The 21,042-nt window shown below is 39.1% G+C and overlaps 1 protein-coding gene across 6 annotated transcripts in view; it reads left to right on the top strand.

Annotated features, from left to right (window-relative positions):
- Positions 1 to 21,042, top strand: part of EPB41L3 (erythrocyte membrane protein band 4.1 like 3) — a 145,749-nt gene that overhangs the window by 89,163 nt on the left and 35,544 nt on the right. For all 6 annotated transcript variants that reach the window (XM_075270642.1, XM_075270641.1, XM_075270640.1 and 3 more), the window contains exons 7-11: positions 277 to 495; positions 5,728 to 5,815; positions 10,174 to 10,326; positions 12,050 to 12,147; positions 12,623 to 12,798. In XM_075270642.1, the coding sequence (XP_075126743.1) occupies positions 277 to 495; positions 5,728 to 5,815; positions 10,174 to 10,326; positions 12,050 to 12,147; positions 12,623 to 12,798 (734 nt within the window). The remainder of the gene's footprint in view (positions 1 to 276; positions 496 to 5,727; positions 5,816 to 10,173; positions 10,327 to 12,049; positions 12,148 to 12,622; positions 12,799 to 21,042) is intronic.

The raw sequence follows: 21,042 nt of genomic DNA, 5'->3' as shown, positions 1-21,042 counted from the left end.
GGTAGTATGTTATGGATCAGAGTCCCTTGTCTTCTCCATATGCTATCTATGGGAGACCTAATCGCAGTTAGTCACCACCCACTAGCTGGTGACAAATTTCAGAATACAAGTCATGCCATGGACAGAAATTGTGTTATTCCTTTTGTATATACGTATGGTAACTTGTCTTGAAAGATCATATGAGAGGTTAGGTTTGTTTTCAGTGTGGCATGTGAAAAGGTGGTCATTTTATTTGTGGCTTATATAAGATGTGACTTGTGCTTTCTTCCCATGCAGGTACTATCTGTGCTTGCAGTTACGGGATGACATTGTATCGGGGCATCTCCCTTGTTCCTTTGTCACACTGGCGCTCTTGGGATCTTACACTGTGCAGTCAGAACTTGGAGACTATGACCCTGAAGAGTACGGCAGTGACTATGTCAGTGAATTTCGCTTTGCACCAAACCAGACAAAAGAACTGGAAGACAAAGTTGTTGAACTGCACAAAAGCTATAGGTGAGTATGGTATAGGTGAAGAAATGTAATGCAAACATTAACTTTGTTTTCCATTCTAAATAATTTAGTAAGATGTGTGAAATAGTATTGTATAGTGTAAGTAGATGCAACAGAGGTATAAATAGGGTATTTAACTAACTCCCATCCATCCAAGCTCCTCTACAATGAGTCTGTCATAGCTATATATACATCTGAATACAATGGACATTTCTAACATTTATTATATGATCTTTCAAATGGTTTATCTGGACTTCTGTTAAGAATACTTACTTAATACTAACATATGAAATGATCACTCTTTATATACACCTTGTGTAGTATATTTGGTCATCAAGTACAGATTACAAGCTTGGATTTCTCTATGACTTGTGTACTTTTAAGGAAGTACATCAATAGAAGATTAGAAGGGGGTCCTAAAATCAGCTGTTTGAAGAGACCGCAGCATTTGGGTGAGCGCTGCAGCCTCCTCACAGAGAACCAATCACTGCACCATACATTTTTGTAGTATAAATTTCAGCTACTGCCAGCAGTTCTTTACCATGTAAGTGGAGATGCCCGTGAACAAAGTCTCATCCTTCATATGAAGGTAAATTTGTATAGTGCGTTTGCTTGGTATTGCAGCTCAGTTCATTCGCTAGAATGGGATTGAGCCGTGAACCAGCCATGTAACCATGAAGTAGAAGTGGCCCCCAGGAAGCTCCGATGAACAGGGGTCCCTATCATTAAGTCATTAATTAACAGTAAATCAGTTGTCATGGGATAGAGGATAAATAGCTGATCAGTAGAGCTCTGACTGCTGGCTGAGCCTGAAAATGAGATGAGTTTTTCCTCTCCCACTAAGAATGTAGCGGTGGACATATAACGCCTCCACAGGTATCTCCGAAGCTCCCATTGAAATGAATGGAACGGGGGGTGCACCTGCCTTCATCACTACATTCTCAGCGGGAGAGAAAAAAAACCCCTCATTTTCAGCATTGGTGGGTATCTTAATGGGCGGACATAGGGTAGAATGTTCAAATAATTACGATTTTGATTTGGGTCATAACCCCACAGCCTTAGATGGACCCCCACCAATCAGCAACTTATCATCCATAAGATAAATTCTATTTGTAGCATGACCCCTTTAAGGAGGAGCGGTGCAGCAGCTCTGGAGTGCCATGGTTATAACCTAGTATGTATGCACCATTTACCACTTTTACTCCCTAACACTAAGTTACCATCTTGTAGAAAACAAAACACAACATTTTTTGCTGCTGTTTTTTTTTTGAGTTGAGCAGAAGAGAGAAGTATAAGAACTTCCTTCATATTTCCTATTCCCTTTGTAGCCACTCCTGGGTTTGGCTCAAAAAAACGCAGCAAAATCTGCAACAAAAAAAAAAGCAGCTTTTCCGCAACGTGTGGCCTTAGCTTTAGGCAGAAAATCCCTGCTTGGCAACATTGCTTGATGCAATTTTTGTTTTTAGCAATACTCAGTCATAGTAGTTTGCCTCTTATGAAATCCTAGTAGGTTTGCTGGATAAGGTCGCAAACGTTAAGCCCGCCGGAGAAATGGATATATATGAATATGTCTTAACACTGAGGGACATGAAAAAAGTATATTTTAATAAGAACATGAGGCCCATTCACATCAGCGCTGTATTCGGTTCTGATAGGGTTCCTCTGTTTTTGACAGAACAGCAGAGTCTGCAGTGGTTTTCTGGCCACCACAAACACTGAACGCCTAATTGTGTTGAGGTAGTGACCTCTGCCAGAATACGGGTCACTTCCAGTGGTCAGTCACCTGCTCCAAATCAATCATGCATGTGCGCGCTGACAAAGATAAACACTGACGTTGATGCAGTTTCCATCTCAGTCCATGCAACTGGGCACTCTGGCTGCTCACACAGTACTGAGGTTTATTGAGGAAGTTACAGTTTTTATACAGGAATGCAAGAAAGATAAGATAACGGCAGGCTGTAAGCATATACGTCTTGTATCCAAATACACTGGCGATCAGTCATTGGCTCTTAAGTTTCAACATCTCTTAGATTTCGATTTCCCGAGAAATGATACTGTCTTTCTTGTAAACCACATGACGATCGTGTGCGTCAGCCTCTGGGTGCGGTGCCGGATACAGGCGCCATCTTAATGTATAAACGTTGCACAAAGAAAAATATAATTTCTTAAGCAGTATAAAGAATGTATAAAAATAAGAATAGACATGGTCTACCTTCACAATTGAACACCATTATAAGTCAGGATTCATGCTAATTTTATCTATTATGGCTCTGTAAGGCATACATTTAGGATGAGTAAGACCTAACCTTTGCGATAACACAATCTAAACAGAAAACTGTATATGAAGTCGACTTATTTTTGGTAAAGTGATGTCTGATTTTGCTGTGAATTATGATTGCAAAAAAATATTGGTAGTAAATAAAAGCACCAGTCAGTTTTTTGAGTACATTCAATAGCCAGATGGAAACAAACTCAATAAAAGCTCTCAACAAAAGGTAATTTAGGTGACAGAATTAGTCCAGGGAAGATGAGAGCCACAGGGAAAAGAAGAATTAGGCTGCAAAGTAGACAGTCTGCTTATTCTGTTTTTGGGAACTCAAAACTACAAAAACGAAAATAAGCAACGTAATTGATTTTTCGAATACAAAGAATTGTGAATCTATAATCTGCTAAAAATAGCATCTTTTGTCAGAGAAACTCCCTTTGGGAAGCAGAATACGGCTGTACAGAAATTTACAGTGAAGAGGCTTATTAAATTGCAAAAACCTCTTAACAGCCCACAGCTTCAGGTTTTTATTTTATTATGAGTGTCGCAAGGCTGGTTTTCATGGATTGCATATAGAGATAGTACAGGAAAGCACTAGAAGAGATGTTAAGAAGACACACAGTCTTCTCTACGGCTGATCTTTTTCTTATATTGATTGTTCTACACACATCTTACATCAGTCTGTACATTTACAATAGTACATTGAATGTCTATGAGAATATGTAACTTGCCATATTCATGGTGCAGCAAAATGGGGTTATCCCACAACCAGTATTTATCTCTTATCCCCAAGATGGAACCTGAGCTCCCAAATGATCAGATGATTGAAAAAAGATGGGTTGCTCATGGTGGTCCACATCTTCAGCTTTAATTTTTGAGGTTGCTTAATCTATGTCCTGTATGTGTATATAAATGCATAAATGCAGTGTGCGTACCTGCTATATGTATATACATTCACTGAATGGCCACTTTGTTAGAAATTCCTGCTCTTTCACAATTGGAGCTCCCCTGCATGGAAATTAGATATCTGACCCCAGAGTACAGCATAAAATCAAATGACCAAGTTTGTGTTCTGTGCATGAATTTCAGCATGCACCCACATTAGAATAGAACATTAGAGCAATCTGAGAGATTTAGAACAAGGCAAGGTTATATCAGTATTAGGCTAGCCAGGGCCAGTATTTCAAAAACCGCTGTTGTCTGTGTGATCTAAGAAAAACATCCAGCAAATGGAGATCTTTTGGACATAAACAACCTGTCGATGAAAGGGGTCAGAGAAGAATATCAAGAATATTTCTGGCAAACTGCATCCAAGTACAACTAATGCTCTATCTAAGGTGCCCAAATGCACAACTTGTCATTCCTTACCATGGATGGGCTATGACAGCAGATGACCAGTTTGCCTGTCATAGCTATCTAAAGAAACAGAAACGCAATACTCCAGTGGGCGAAGAGCACAAAAACTGAGCAGTAGAAAAGCAGATATTACCAGATGCATCCAGAATTTGGCACAGGCGGTATGAGACAATACATACTCCTTGTCCTATTCCAATTGGTGGAGTAATGGTGTAAGGAATGGCATCCTGGCACACCCTGGGTCCTCTGAAACCTGTAGATCATACTTGTCTGTGCCACGATGAATGTCTGTGGTTCTGTATGCCAAAGTAGGTCCAACGCACTACTAGATTGGTGTCTCTAATAAAGTGCCCATTCATTATGCGTGTCTAGATCTATAAAGAAAGATATAGTATTATGTTTAATTATTCAAAATATAAACCTGAATATAACCAACAGATTTATGTATTTGTACTTCAGTATCTTTTGTATGCTTTATGGGTAATATATAATTAATCTTTTAATTGGACACCTTTGGGGGAATGTACTAAATGACCTATGACCGTATTCTGGCACAGAAGTGGTGCATTGAAATCAATGGGAGACGGTCATTTCTTCCCCCCCTGAGCGGTTTGTTCTGGCTCCTGGAAAAAAGAAGCGACATGCTCATTCTTCAGGCAGATGCCACGGCCCGTTCAGCCACGGAGGTCCGCCTGAAGACACTCCCTCCCGACTAGGCCCATTCATTTGTGCCTAATCCGGAACAGAGTGCCGCAACTGGATGGCTGTGCACTGCACTCCAGTCGCAGCTACCGTTTTTTTTGTCCGGAATCTGCGGTGGCCTCCGCCTCAAATTCCGGACCAAAAAACTCCGTCTTAACCCAGCCTAATTCTGGTGCGTATAATCCCAAAGATGCTCCAGAATTATTTAGAGGTTGTTAGAGAGGAGAAATTAAGATTAAAATTGTAAATACTTATTAAATTCCCCCAGTGTATATGTTGTAACATGTTACAGCTTCAAACATAACCATAGTATAAGTAATAATTGGGTTATTCCCATTTTAGCATTACCGATATTTGCAGCTCTATTTTTTTTGCCAGTTTTATATATGCACATAACACCTACTCCCACACACTAACAAACACCTTGGAAATAACACGGCAAATTGCTGACTTTTATTGCCTTGTGTTTGTTTTCTTGCTTTGTTTGACAGCTGTCGGCAAATGTGAGGGGATCTCTTATTTTCTATGGCATTTATATCAAGCGAGATCCATATAGGTTTTATTTCCTGCAGCTTAGCTTTTGGAGCTGTTATTGACATTTTATTGGTGTCAGCGCTGTCACTTGCTTTTACAGATAGCAGCTTATGTTTACACTCTCCAACCACTATATACTGTATGTCTTAAGCAAATGCTATTTTTGGAGAAATGTAAGCCATCCAAAAGCTTAAGAACATTTCTGCATGTTTTAGCATGATTGACAAATTCGAGATATCATTCCCTTGCCGAGGTGCTTTATAGTGAAGAACATGCATTGAGTTAATAATGTAGTATGAACATGCTGCAATCGGATCCCAGCGGTAACAATTTATTTTGAAAGAAATGAATTACCAAAATCTATTTTTATTCTGCAGAGGGATGACTCCTGCTGAAGCTGAGATGCACTTTCTGGAAAATGCCAAAAAATTGTCAATGTATGGGGTTGATCTACATCACGCTAAGGTATTAAATCATATCTGCCTGTCATGTTTCTTTCTTTCTGACTTGTTTGCTTTATGAATACATAAGCAGTAGTCTTGTGTAATAACGCTATGCAATGTTACTAGTAAATATGTCATTTTCTGGTTCTTAGCGTTTAGTGATAGACAGCGGCTTTAGTGTATTACATCTAATAATGTTAGAACATGTCTCTTGGAGAGAGTGCACCAAATACTCTTAGCATTTTAACATTAGTATTTTGAAAGGGAATGTATCACCAGAAAAAGCCCTATATATTTTTCACACTCTTTAAAGAAAATTTGATCACTTTTAAAATGTGTCCATGTTACTATATATAATATAGCTTGCATTTTTTTTTCACTTTACCATTAAACCCAGTAATACGCTGACTCTCACCAATTTTCTTTGCAGCAGTTACCTCATTTACATGACATACAAGACAAACAGAATTACAATGGAAGATAATGCTTCTCTATTATGACCTTATTATGACCTTATGGGGACACCATGTAAAAAAAAAAAAATAATAATGAACAAAAAAAAAAAAAAGTAAATACAATTAAAAAAGTCAATACCACACTGTTATTATAGGTTATAGCCCCTCTTCTGATACCATGCAAAATAAAAATTATCATAATGGAGAGTAAAAACTGTTTTAAAGTTTTTTTAGCAGCACTTTGTTATTAAATTAAAAAAAAAAATAAAGTGAAGAATAGACATGTTTATCCTCCTCTTTTGTTTATATTTTCCCAGATATAAAAAAAAATAAAAACAACATAAAAATAAAGCCCTATATGTCACCGAAAAAAGATGCAGAAATTAGTTGAATAAAGCAAATGATAAAAATGTTGCAGCCCTCCAAAACCGCACATACAAAGAAACCGAAAATGTGTCTGGTCCTGGACGAGAAATTGGCCCAGTAGTGAAGTGGTTAATAAAAGCTAACTGAATAATTATGGCTGGGTTCCTACAATGCTATTCCACTGCAGAACTGCATACAGTCTTTAATTCCAGTGATGAGTGAGTTGTAAATATCTACTGTATCAGTAAACCAGGGCGCTTCAATTTAGTGGCTCTTAGTGATATGTATAGTAACATGGGCCACTCATTACTGCAGTTAAAAAACAAATCTGATGGTGCAGGGAGCAAGGCCTGTTAAGGTATGTTCACGCGGCAGAAAATGAATTTGAGCTAGACATCTGCCTCAGATTCCTCTTAGTTTTTCGCCACATCCTCCATGCAGTGCAATGCCAAAACAGAGCATTGGCATACTGCTTCAACTTTCCGCGGCCAATTATGTCCAGATGATTTGGCTTAGTCTGCAGGCTGTCTCGAGCTACGGCTCTGCAGCTGAATCCGACAAGATCGAACAGGATGCTCTTTTTGTTCAGCGTCCTCCTTCAATCTCTGCTCCCAATAATAAACAATAGGAGGCAGAATTTGCCACTGATTATAGGGTGCAATCTGCCTCAAAATCAGCAGCAGATTCTGCCAGGGAATGTAAAAAAAAAAACAAAAAAAAACATACACTCCTGTTTCTGATGCTCCGGTGTCTTCCACTGCGGTCTGGTCCTACTGCTCCTGGGGTCTTGTTTTATAGTGGAAGTACTCTCCTCACATGACTGCTGAGACCTAACCAGAGGAATCAGGACACCTCTCACATACGTCACCTGTGATATCCTGTGTCCTTTCTTTAGGCCACTGATTGGCCTCAGTGGTCACGTGTGGTGAGGACAAGGCCCAAAACAAGACTCTGTGAACAGCAGGACTGGACCGCGATGGGAGGCATTGGGGACAGCTGAGTATATTTTGGGGGAGTTTTGTCACCTTCTCTGTTCTCCTTGCCAAAAACGGCTCATTGTGCACAACCCCTTAGCGTTTGCATAGTCTGTTTTTATGCGTTTACGGTTAACCTATTTGATTTCCGGTTAAATTGGTGCTACTGTGTGTTAGTCTGACATGGGTAAGACTGAAACTCATCTGCGATAAGTAGCAAATTTTCCATGAAAAGTCCAAATCTGGCTTTAAAATTGTGTGGCCCTGTAATGGTATTATAGAGTTGCTTCCATCTTGTCAAATCATGGCCGAGACAGGAATAACTGACCTCAAGTCCTGCCCACCATTGCTTGTCTACACTGTTTCCAATCACAGTGAGTGGGGGCTGCGGAAACTGTGTAGCACGTATATCTGTACTGCTTCCATAACGCTTTCCACAGTTCCAAATTATACAGTGCTTGACTCAAACCAGCTTCAGTAAAAATGTTGACAGGTTCTCAAATTGCTTTTTGGGGACATGATGGCCTCAATGTAACATTTTACAGCTTTTTCAGAGAAGCTATTTTATAGTTTGCAAATGACCAGCTGACTTCATTTTTATATTTTTTTATTTGCATGTATATGGTTGGCCACAGCTTAATAGAACCTAGAAAATAGCATTGCCCTTAGCAACCAATAATCATCCCGTTCTTTTCTTACAATATGATAGGATTTTTTTTGTCAGTCACTGAGTTATATTGAACGGATAGGAAATTGCTGTTTTAAGACGCAGAGGCCGGGATGGATGTGCATCTTAATCAGGGCTAGCTGTAGCATTGTATTGTTGTATTGATCCGCTATGGCAGATGCAGTGCTTCCAGTACACTGCAGGGAGCAGGAGAAGTGAGGGTTCTAGTACAGCCATGACTCTTCTTCCCGGCAGCTTTTTAGACTTACTGCTGAAAAGCCTATTGCATTAGAAAATGACTGAATCCCTACAGATTAATTAAGTTGTTTTATTATGTTATCTTAATCATTCAGCGTGAACCTCTAAATTAACTGTGGAAAAGAAAAATGCTGCTGGGGAAAAGAGTATTACTTTTATTAAAGCTAATGTTTTATCATTGTCTATTTTTTTTTAATTTATTTTTTTTAAAGCCATTCTTTTTTTACGTATACAGCAAATTCAGTGATTAAATATTGTATAAAGGTTTTGTAATATATAAAACCTAACTTTTTGTATTAGGTTTTCCTCAAATGTGAAATTAATTACGCGTAAAAATCTCACGTTAAAAAATAGAAAAATGGAATATCAAGGGTATACATTTTATGGGAGCCTATTAGTTTTGGCCTTAAGAGAACATGGTGACTTCTGTTTTGTTCATTATCATGGTCTGAAAGTCGAAACATTTTTACTTTTCCATCGATGTAGCTGTTTCAGGACAGTGGCATGTATTTGGGGTGACTATGAGTTATTGAATAAACCTTTTTATTTCCACCATTACGGGATACTTATTTTTGATGTGTGGGTACAATTCTGGCAATATCCAATTGAAAAAAGAAATCTGCGGAAAAAAAAGTCAAATCACCATAAGCTAGTTTTTGATTCTCCATTGACCGTGTTAGTTGGGGGTTTATTCTTTTGGAAACAAAAAGTGCTCTTCATTAGTACCATTCTGAGGTACATATGACTTTGTTATATATATATAATATATATACCGTATTTTTCGGACTATAAGACGCACGTAGGTTTTAGAGAAGGAAAAAAAATTTTGAAGCAAAAAATGGTAAAATATTTGTTATATGGGAGTTGTAGTTTTGCAACAGCTGCAAGGCCACATTGACAGGTGACCCTGCAGCTGTACGGGGACACATAGAGTGTTTTTTTTTTGTGGGGCCAGAAGTACTTTTTAGTTATACCGTTTTGGGGAATATCTATTTCTTAGATCACCTTGTATTGAAAAAAAACCCAGTGGTTTATGATATATGACTTTCTACTTTTATATATATTCTAGGGACAGGAGGTGATTTAGAACTTTTATTTATTTCATGTTTTTATTATATATTTTAAAAGCTTTTTTTTTTTTTTTTTTTTTTTTTTTTGAACTATTTTATTCCCCCCGGGGGCTTGAACCTGCGGTCACTTGATTGCAAATCCCATCTATGGGACATTCACTGTTATTCACTGTCATTACTGATGGGGTGATGTCAAATCTGCATTTTTTTTTATTGTTTACATTGTATACATAATTTTTTAAAAAAATGCTCTCTGTCTGGGTAACCCCCTAATAAATATTCCCATTAACCTAACCATATATTTGATGGCCTCCCCAGTCCTGGTAGCAGCAGCAGATTTACTGACATTGGCCACTTCTGGCCACAGTGGTTCCTCCTTCAGAACTACACTTTCCTTGTTTCCTTGTGTGGGCTCATCTTGCTAAGACAAGGAAATGCCTCCTGAGACTTCCCTCTGCCTCCTGTGCCCTTTCATTTCACCTCCCTGGCTGCCTCCACAGCATCATGCTCTAAACATTACTTTTAACTATTTTAGAGTAATCTATTTTTCTGCATTGTTGCAAAAAACCTAAACAAATTCTCTTTTACAGGATTCTGAAGGAGTTGAAATCATGCTGGGTGTTTGTGCCAGTGGTCTATTGATATACCGAGATAGACTACGGATAAATCGGTTTGCATGGCCAAAAGTTCTAAAAATTTCATACAAAAGAAATAATTTTTACATCAAGATCCGCCCAGGAGAGGTATGTAAAATGTATAGCAGAACAGGAATTCTTTCCTGGCATCCTTTCAGTACAATATTGAAATAACAGCTAGGACCTTATGCCATCTTCACCACTGATTGTGGATAGTTGCCGTACCCTGCGTAGCCGGATGGCCAGGAGCATATTTAGAAAGAAAATCATCTCTAAATTATCACTGCTCTCCTTCATTATTAGGACCGCTGGGATCCCAGAAGCTAGATGTCCACAATCAAACACATGTTAGCATTATGTCTTCAATTTTTAACCACTTGCCTTTGACTGTATGCGACTAGGTGGATGGCATACAACTCCACAGGGACATGCTAGTACTTCATTGTAGAGTTAACAGCTGCACCGGATTATCCAGTGACAGAAGCGAGAAGATGGCTCTCATTGACAGCTGAACTCTCTAAAAATATGGCCAAGATGCTCCTTGCCTTCTGGATTGCTGTATATACCGTGCTCAATGAGTGCTGTGTACATGACAATGGAAGCCTCCATCTTGCTAGTTCCTTACGGCCCAGCATCCTAGAGTACCCAAATGAGCAATGCAGTGTCTACTTGGAGAGATTAGGTCTCCTTTAGCTGGAGCTAATGTTTTTTTTTTGTTTTGTTTTTTTAAAGTGAAACATTAAAATGCCTGTCAGTATGTTTATTATGGCCTTATAGGAGGCACAAAATGTTAAGAAAAAAAGAATACCACTGCAATGCCCACATGACCTAGATGCACACTTTGTCACCCACTTAAAAACTTCTGTAATGGAGAGCTAAAACTAGCACCTTGTTCTATTGATAAAAAAGATGTGGAAAAACAGACCTGGTCAATTCCCAATTTATTTTTTTTTCTATTATCTGAACATTTAAAATGTGTCTGGTCACAAAGTAGTTGAGATAGGGATACCCTTTCAGAATTTCCATGCTACAGCAGAGGTTATAGGTATAGACACATTTTATTTAAATTGTGATATGTTTTCAGTTTTATTGTAAGGGCATTTTTTGCAAAAGTGACAACAAGTGGTGCAGCCATATTGGTTGTTGGCTGGTTCACATTAAATTGAGCATGCTAACAATGTGACAGTCAGCAGCTTCTGAGAAGTTACACTAAGGCCTGGTTCACATCTGCGTTCAGTATTCCCTTCAGGGAGTCCACTTGGGGACCCCTGAACGGACTACCGAACCCATTAAAAAGTGGTGAGCAATGAAAACACACGGATCCCATAGACTGAAATGGGGTCCGTGTATTTTCCGTGCAGTGTCCGCTCGAGTCATGCGGACACCACGCGGAAAACACACAACCCCAATATAGTTTGTGGGGTCTGTGTGCTTTCATTGCTCACTGCTTTTTAATGCGTTTGGTTTTTCGTTTGGGAAAAGCAAAGGCAGATGTGAACCAGGCCTAACTCAGTTTATTTTCATTAATGTTTCAGTTTTTGTTCCATCACTGCTGCCTAAACAACCGGAATAATACAAGTGAAAAATTCTAAAATCTCTATAGTTGAAAGAAAGATGATGAACAAACTATTACTAGCGAATTGACTTCTGTTTTATGAATATATGGCCAAATTAACTTATACTTGGAGATCTTTATTAGTTGGCTACACAAGCAGTATATTAGGGTTATATGGCTACTTTTATATACCCTGATACTTATAGTTCCTTATAAGCTGAACTTTATCATTACATTTACAGTATATATAACTGACTTAGATGTATTTCCTTCCAGTTTGAACAATTTGAAAGTACCATTGGTTTCAAGTTGCCAAATCACCGGGCTGCCAAACGCTTGTGGAAAGTGTGTGTGGAGCATCATACCTTCTTTAGGTACACCAGTTTGTCTCCTTTATTTGTTGCATTTTGTTTTGCCTTTTCTAGTATAGTCTTCTTTGCAGACTTACAATATATTGCTTTACAAATTGTAACCTGGAGCTTTGGTCTTGCATTTCATACATTAAGCATTAGAGGCTCAGTACTAGAAAAAATGATAGATTAAATGTAATAATTGCATTATGCTCACCAGACAATACTTCTCCTTAGGACTATACTTTGCATTGATGATTCACAGATGGTGTACCGTCATATGGCACAAATACTCAAGTCTGCCTGTCAAATGATTTATTAATCTTGATGTGCACATCGTTCTTGTCTGACTCATGTTCAGAAAAATCATATCCAAGACTAAACTCGGCTTACAATGTAATTGGGCTTATGTCCCAAAAAAACAATTAAACTTAATAAAGTACCATTTTTTTCCCCAAGTGTCATTATACTTCTCTAAGCAACATATTGGTGTTTATAGGCTGCTGTTACCAGAGGCACCTCCCAAGAAATTCCTTACCTTAGGATCCAAGTTCCGCTACAGTGGGAGGACGCAGGCTCAGACGAGAAGAGCGAGTGCACTGATCGATAGACCCGCACCCTATTTTGAACGTTCTTCTAGCAAACGTTATACAATGTCCCGCAGCTTAGATGGAGGTAAGAATTCTGTATTTCCTTTGCATGAGTAATAAGACATTTAATGATAATCTCAGGGCAGAGACATTTTCTGTTATACAGTTTAATTAGAATTGGAAATTTAGCAGCTGTTAACATTTTCTTACCCCGTGTGACAGTATCACAATTAACTTAACAAAGGACACCCACACGACTCCTACACTCTGCATTTTAGTAGAATCGCTTCTTACTTTTTCTTTGGTGTCATTTGAGTTGCCAGAATACACCGATGAATACGGTGTCCGCCCTGACCTGTTTATCTGCACTACCTGCATTGTGTGTATTGGCATGTGCTTTCATCTTATGTCAGGCACATGTACACTTGATTTATACTGACATGCTTGGTACATACTCAGTCCATCAAAGCATGATATAAAGTTGGATTGTTTTACCAAATCATCATTAGCATAACAAAATGGCCCTTCTAGGTTTTTGGCAGCTTGCGTACCTATGGGGATTCATGAGGCAAAGTGAAATGTTGTCTGCTAGGAATATAAAGATGCAGTGGCTTTTTGCAAGAGGCAGTGCAGGTGCTCTAAAATCCAGTTCCCAGTGCTATGTATCATTATACAGTAAAAATATTTTATTTGTACATTACTGTAAGTGGATTAAGTAGGCAATAGGCCTTGAGCTATTCCTAAAACTTTGCCTCCTAAGAAAATACAGACCTGCTACCCACAATCCCTACATAGAGTCTCAAACCAGAGCCCCTCATAAATTCAGATCCCAATCATCTTAAATGCAGACCCCTAAATAAATTCAGACTTGTGACCTCCTAAAAATCAGACCCCACCTAAACTAATGTGACCCTGGACCAGGCACCATACACTTAGGGCTAGTTCACACGTGAATAGGGTCTGGCGAAATTTGGTCCGGAAAAAAAACGCTTCAGGAATTAAGAAGCAGTTTTTGACATTGAGGTGGTTTTTGGTAAAAACCGCCTAAAAACTGCCAGGCAGTTTTCCCTCCAGCACAGAGAATGGACCTTAAAAAACTGCGTCGCGTTTTTTTAGTGCGTTTTTTGCCAAAAAACCGTGACTCGGTTTTCCGCCTCCCATTCACTTGTATTGATTTCCTGAGGCGGAATCCGCCTCTAGAAAGGGCAGCTCGCTTCTTTTTTTCCGCTAGCGGGAACAAACCGCAAGCAGTCTACATAGACCTCTATTGTGAGGGGGCAGATTTTGAGGTGGATTCTGTGCCAAAATCCGCCCCCTCTTGCCCCGTGTAAACGGGGCCTTAGACCAGTCTTTCTCAAAGTGGGCATTAATGCCCCCTTGTGGGCGCTGGAGCCTACAGGAGGGCGGTAAAGGGTCCAGAGAAAATTGAGGGGTGCTGAAGCGGTTTAGGGGGGTGATGGCTGATTTGTGTTTTTCTAATATTTTAATTTCAAATCAAAACCTTCCTACTGCACTACATTGATTATTTCACTCTTATTCCTGCCCTGTTTCATTGTATAAAATAAAAAAATTTATCATGGCTTTCGTAGGTAGCCCGCGAGCAATCAACTTTTAACAAGTTTTTGTTAAACAACGCGATTTGTGCAATCCTGTATGAAGCGGAAATCGTTTGCATGAAAAGAGAAATCGTTTGCATGTAACCGAACGCGGTGACTTACGGCTGTTTTTTGAGTAAAGTCGAGCCTGATATTAAGAAACTTATTAAGAATCATCAGATTCACCACTCAATTAGATTAGTTTTAAAATTTAAATTGAAATGTTTGTTTTAATTTGAATAAAAGTTTTTCTAAATCTTATTTATAAAATTGCTTTTTATTGCTCTCATTAGAACATTCTTAATTAAACAGTAATCTTGAACTGAGAAACAGGATAAGACTCATATGGCCGCTAGAATTAAATTCAAGTAATGATTGTGATTTTTAAGATGTGGTAAAGTTAAATTTTTTAGGAGGTGCTAGAAAATAATTTATTCTCAAAGTGGGCGGTAGATGAAATAAGTTTGAGAACTTCTGACTTAGACAGTAGCTCGCTCTATCCTGTGCCTGCTTGCTGCTTCCCTCTGGCTTAGGTCGCGCACACATAGGTGACCCTATGCTTGCAAGTGTTTCGGCAGATCCCGTGAATTGTTTCACAAAGTAGCTTGTAGTTTTTACATGAATTCTTTCCAAAGAGCAAAACCTAGCTTGTGCCATTAGAAGAGTAATTGATGTTCAACCTCCTTCTGCTGTAATTTAAGTTGTGAAAATTGCTGCAAAGGATGTAGCCGAGCGGTGACACCTTCTTAGTGTGGATTCTAGTCCTTGATGCTGCGATTTGGGTATCTGTGCATAGGAAACAGTTGCCTAGTAACCAGGTTCAGTTTCTGGCCACTGTAGTGCCCTTGCTCTTGCTCTTATATTTTTTGCATTTGTTTCTTTGACACATAAATGTTTGCCATTATTAGTCTTTGTACAGCTCATTTCACGGTAATTAACACCGGACACCTTTCATAGAGTATGGTGTACTTATGTGCTTGGAAAACAAAGTATTGTTCAGGAAGCAACAAAATCCCTGCTGTCACGTTTACCTAGAAACTTCAGCATTTATTTGTTATACTTCAGACTCATCAGGTATATCATCACCCTCCAAATGTCTTTCACTATCATCCAATAATAAAAAAAAGGTGTCAAAGTAAATTATCACCTAAATGTAACTTGTTAGTTGGAGAGTTACTATTCATTTTCCACAAAAAATTACAGGTTTTACTTAGATCTGTGTGAACTAAAATGCACCTGTTCTTAAGCTGACCCTACACATTACATTTTAGATTGCTGAAGTGGCAGATTTTGAACGTTCTGCAAATGATAAATTTGTTAGGCCGAAGCCCCACGTTGCGGAAACACAGCTTTTTTTTATTTAAAAAGTAGAAAAATAGAAATAGCTGGGCACTCACCATTGGAAGAGTGTAAAAATATTTGAGCTTGAGCTTGAAAAAGTGCTATCAGCACGAAACGGCTGTCGCTCTCCTCTCCCAGGCGTGCCTCCTCCCATATTGTACTTTAACATGGATTCCTGAAATAAAGATTTGAAATATTTTTACACTCTTCCAACGGTGAGTGCCCGGCTTTTTCTCTCTTTCTACTTTTTGGATTGTACATAGACTTTTCTATGCTGTGAGCTTATATGGAGCTTATCCCTGATCCCTTATAGTACAGTTTGTATACATGCAGTAGTGCCACCTTATCCTTCACATTTATTGCCACAGCTTTTTTATTTGTTGCCATTTCTGCTGTGGTTTATTTTTTTTGTCAAAGCCAAGAGTGGCTACAAAAGAAATGGGAAAAATATAGGAAATGGTTATACTTCTACCTTCTGCTCAATCCATTCCTGGCTTTGGCTCAAAAAACCACAGCAAAATCTGAAACAAAAAAAGCTGCATTTGCGCAACGTGGGGCCAAAGCGTTCATCCCATACAGCCGACCATCAAATAAAGTTGGTCATAACCAAAATTGCTTGTGTTGAATTTTTCTATCATCTGTCGGGTGTAATCATTTGGGTATAGGCTAGACTGACAGAGCTTTGGGTGATCTGTGTTTTCCATACAACTTTTTTTCATGAAACTTTTTTTTTCACTGTTTATTTCCTTCGCATCACTTAATCTGGTAAAGATCACGTGTTGGAGCAAACAAATGTTTGTTGTTAAGTATATGTTTGGAAAAGTCGTCTGTACGAACGATGGACCAATGACAGCAGTCTAAAATGTAATGTGTATGGGAAGCCTAAATTAATAGAAAAGAAAACTTAAACGAAATTTAAAAAAAAAAAAAAAAGTTATTTTCATTATCTGCATATACATCTTTCCATTATATCCATAACTAGGGTTTTAGGATTATGCATTCTATTACTAGAATATGTAAATCACCAATGAACTCTAAATGATGATACAAGGCACACGGCAAATATATGGAGATCTGCTGTAGTAGGCAAACTTGATAAAATTTATTATTGTAAAACTGGAAAACTATTTTAAAAGGGGCTGTTGGAGTTAATAAATGTTACTGTTTGCATAATGAAAAGATATACAATTTTTCAATATACTTTCACCAAGATGTTAAGGATTTCTAGGTCTATATTTTATGTCATTCTTTGTATACTTGGATAAATATCAGTCCATGATCATGTGATGGACACACAGCTGCATGGCTCGTTACAAAACAAAGCGCTGATTAAGTGCTGTAACTGTAACAAGCTGTGCATCTATGTGTCCATCACATGACCATGGACTGATTATCCACTGGAAGTAAATTATGAATGGCAGCAGAGATCTAGAAAACTGTGAGGAATTGATACAGAAAGACTATTGATAAATTGTGTAACTTTTCATTATACAACAGTAACATTAGCAGAAATACTGTACAACTCCATTAACCCCCCCCCCCCCCCCCTCTGAACCTCTGCCATACTATTACGACAGATGTTGTGTGTTTAAGTATGGCGGCTGCTCAGAAGCTGAGCAGGCCGCTATAGCTGCCAGATCTCCGCTATATTATACATTGCCAGCACTGATTGAAGGCATTAACCGTTCTAATGTCTCAGTTTAAGCTGACCGAGGCACCATTTTGGCGTAGATCACCATCCCTCAGAACGAGATCCGGGAGTGACACTCTACTACCAGGATAGCCAGGGACCTATTAAAGGGATTCTACCATTAAAATCGAATTTTTCCTCATTGACACGTAGAATAGCCTTAAGAAAGGCTATTCTTCTCCTACCTTTAGAAGCCTTCTCCGCGCCGCCGTTTGGTATAAATCCCGGTTTTCATCGGAATGCAAATGAGTCCTCTCGCAGCATTAGGGGCGGGCCCCAGCGCTTAAACAGCACTGGGGGTGTCCCCAATGCTGCGAGAGAACTCTCCAGGGCCGCCTCCATCATCTTCAGGAACAGCCTCTTCACACGTCTTCTTCCAGCTCGGGCGGTCAAACTTCTAGGCTTCAGGCCTAGGGCAGAGCCGACTGCGCATTCCCACAGGCCACAAGAAAATGCCCGGTTACTTACTGTGTAAGTGGCCATTTTTCTTGTGGCCACAGGCATGCGCAATCGGCTCTGCCCGAGGCCTAGAAGTTTGACCGCCTGCGCCGGAAGAAGACGCGTGAAGAGGCCGTTCCTGAAGAAGATGGAGGCGGCGCTGGAGAGTTCTTTTGCAGCATTGGGGACGCCCCCAGTGCTGTTTGAGCGCTGGGCTCCGTCCCCAGTGCTTCGAGAGAACTCATTTGCATACCGACGAAAACCGGAATTTATACCAAACCGCGGCGCGGAGAAGAGTAGCCTTTCTTAAGGCTATTCCTACGTGTCAATGAGAAAAAATTTGATTTTAATGGTAGAATCCCTTTAAAAGCTCCCAGGCTTGCCATCAGATTGCTACTATTACAGGCAGCACTAGACATTTTGTAATAGAAGAATGGAGACTGCATTGTACTAGTGGTTAGGCCTCATAGGTATAAAAATAAAAGTTTAAAAAAAATATTAAGACTGGGGCCCCACATTGCATAAACACACCTTTTGATTTTGCTGCCTTTTTTTTTTTTTTTTTTTTTTTAAGAAAAAAGGAAAAGGAAATATATATATATAAAGCTCTTATACTTCTCCCTTCTGCCTAATCCACTCCTGTCTTTGGCTCAAAAATACGCAGCAAAATCTTGAACAAAAAAAATTGCATTTCCGCAACGTGGATCCTCAGCCAAAAAGTATAAATAATATAAAAGTGTGTGTAAAAGTGCCTTATCTACAAACTTTTCAAATTATTTTTCACATACGATGAACACCACAGCAGGGAAAAAATCAAGAGAGCTGAACTGCTGTTATTTTGCCGTTTCATCTCCCATAACAATTTGAATAAAAGCGATCAAGACATCAGATATCACGCAAAATGATATGAATAAAAAGTACATCTGGCCCTGCGAAAAATGATGCTTTATGGAGCCCATACACGGAAACATATACAAGTGCGTGTCAATAAATTAGAATATCATCCAAAATTTCTATAACTTTTTGAGGGGTTAAGGGGATATCGTCACTCCTTAGGGACCATTTTAATTTTTGAAATTTTCCAGTAGCTGCTGCATTTCCCCCCTAGGCTTATACTCGAGTCAATAAGTTTTCCCAGTTTTTTGTAGTAAAATTAGGGGTCTCGGCTTATATTCGGGTCGGCTTATACTCTAGTATATACGGTATTTGCAAACCATGGTGGAAAATAAGTATTTGGTCACCTACAAACAAGCAAGATTTCTGGCTCTCAGTCCTGTAACTTCTTCTTTAACCCGTTTATGCCTAGAGTTCCATTATTACAACTGAAAAATATATGGGTTAAGAGGGTCCTCTGCCCTCCACTCATTACCTGTAGTAATGGCAACTGTTTGATATTTTTATTAGTATAAAAGATACCTGTCCACAACCTCAAACAGTCACACTCCAAACTCCACTATGGTGACCAAAGAGCTATCGAAGGACACCAGAAACAAAATTGTAGCCCTGCGCCAGGCTGGAAAGACTGAATCTGCAATAGGCAAGCAGCTTGGTGTGAAGAAATCAACTGTGGGAACAATATTTAGAAAATGGAAGACATACAAGACCACTAATAATCTCTCTCTCTGGGGCTCCACGCAAAATCTCACCCCGTGGGGTCAAAATGATCACGAGAACGGTGAGCAAAAATCCCAGAATCACACGGGGAGACCTAGTGAATGACCTGCAGAGAGCTGGGACCAACGTAACAAAGTCTACTATCAGTAACACACTACGCCGCCAGGGACTCGGATCCTGCAGTGCCAGACGTCCCCTTGCTTAAGTCAGTACATGTCCAGGCCCATCTGAAGTTTGCTAGAGAGCATTTGGATGATTCAGAAGAGTATTGGCAGAATGTCATATGGTCAATTAAAAGCAAAATACAACCCCTTGCAAAAATCATGGAATCACCAGTCCCTGAGGATGTTCCTTCAGTTGTTTAATTTTGTAGAAAAAAAGCAGATCACAGCTATGAAAAAAACTAAAGGCATTTCTTATGGCAACTTTCTGGGTGTAAGAAACAGTAAAAGAAATCAAGAAAAATAATTGTGGTGGCCAGTAACCGTTAGATGAGAGAAGGCTGAAGCCAGATTGATGAAGAGTATGTATATCACTCATTAAGTTAATTCTTCAGAGACTGCAAGCAGTTATAAAAGCCAGAGGTGGTGCAACAAAGTCCTAGTGATGTGTTGGAGTGTTATTTTGTTTGTTTGTTTTTCATGATTCCATATTTTTTTCCTCTTAATTGAGTGATTCCATAATTTATTCCCTGTGCTTGTTCTAAAAATCTAACTGTTACTGGCTACCACAATTATTTTTCTTGATTTCTTTTAGTGTTTCTTAAAGCCAGAAAGTTGCCATTTGAAATGCCTTTAGTTTTTTCATGGCTGTGATCTGCTTTTTTTTTCTTCAAAATTAAACAACTGAAGGAACATCCTCAAGGACGGGTGATTCCATAATTTTTGCCAGGGTTTGTAGAACTGTTTGATAGAAACACAACTTGAGAAAGAATGCTGAGTTGCATCTAAAGAACATCATACCTACTGTGAAGCATGGGGTTGGTAACATCTTGCTTTGGGGCGGTTACTCTGTAAAGGGACCAGGACAACTGATCCATGTACATAAAAGAATGAATGGGGCCATGTATCGTGAGATTTTGAGTGCAAAGCTCCTTCCATCAGCAAGGGCATTGAAGATGAAACCTGGCTGGGTCTTTCAGCATGACAATGAACCCAAGCACACAGTCAGGGCAACAAAGGAATGGCTTTGTAAGAAGCATTTCAAGGTCCTGGAGTGGCCTAGCCAGTCTCCAGATCTCAACCCTGTAGAAAACCTTTGGAGGGAGTTGAAAGTCCATGATGTCCAGCAACCGCCCCAAAACTTCACTGCTCTAGAGGAGATCTGCATGGAGGAATGGGCCAACATACCAACAACAGTGTGTGCCAACCTTGTGAAGACTTACAGAAAAAGTTTGACCTCATTGCCAGCAAAAGATATATAACAAAGTATTGAGATGGACTTCTGTTATTGACCAAATACTTATTTTCCACCATAATTTGCAAATAAATTCTTTACAAATCAGACATTGTGATTTTCTGGAGTTGTTTTTTCATTTTGTCCCTCATAGTTGAGGTCTACCTATGTCAATGACAGGCCGACCTCATCTTTTTAAGTGGGAGAACTTGCACAATTGGTGGCTGACTAAATACTTTTTTTTCCACCACTGTAT

Source organism: Leptodactylus fuscus, chromosome 4, assembly GCF_031893055.1.
Source record: "Leptodactylus fuscus isolate aLepFus1 chromosome 4, aLepFus1.hap2, whole genome shotgun sequence".
In the NCBI taxonomy this organism is placed as follows: domain Eukaryota; kingdom Metazoa; phylum Chordata; class Amphibia; order Anura; family Leptodactylidae; genus Leptodactylus; species Leptodactylus fuscus.
Note: the sequence above shows the minus strand (reverse complement) of the source record. Positions and strands in the feature narration are given on the sequence as shown.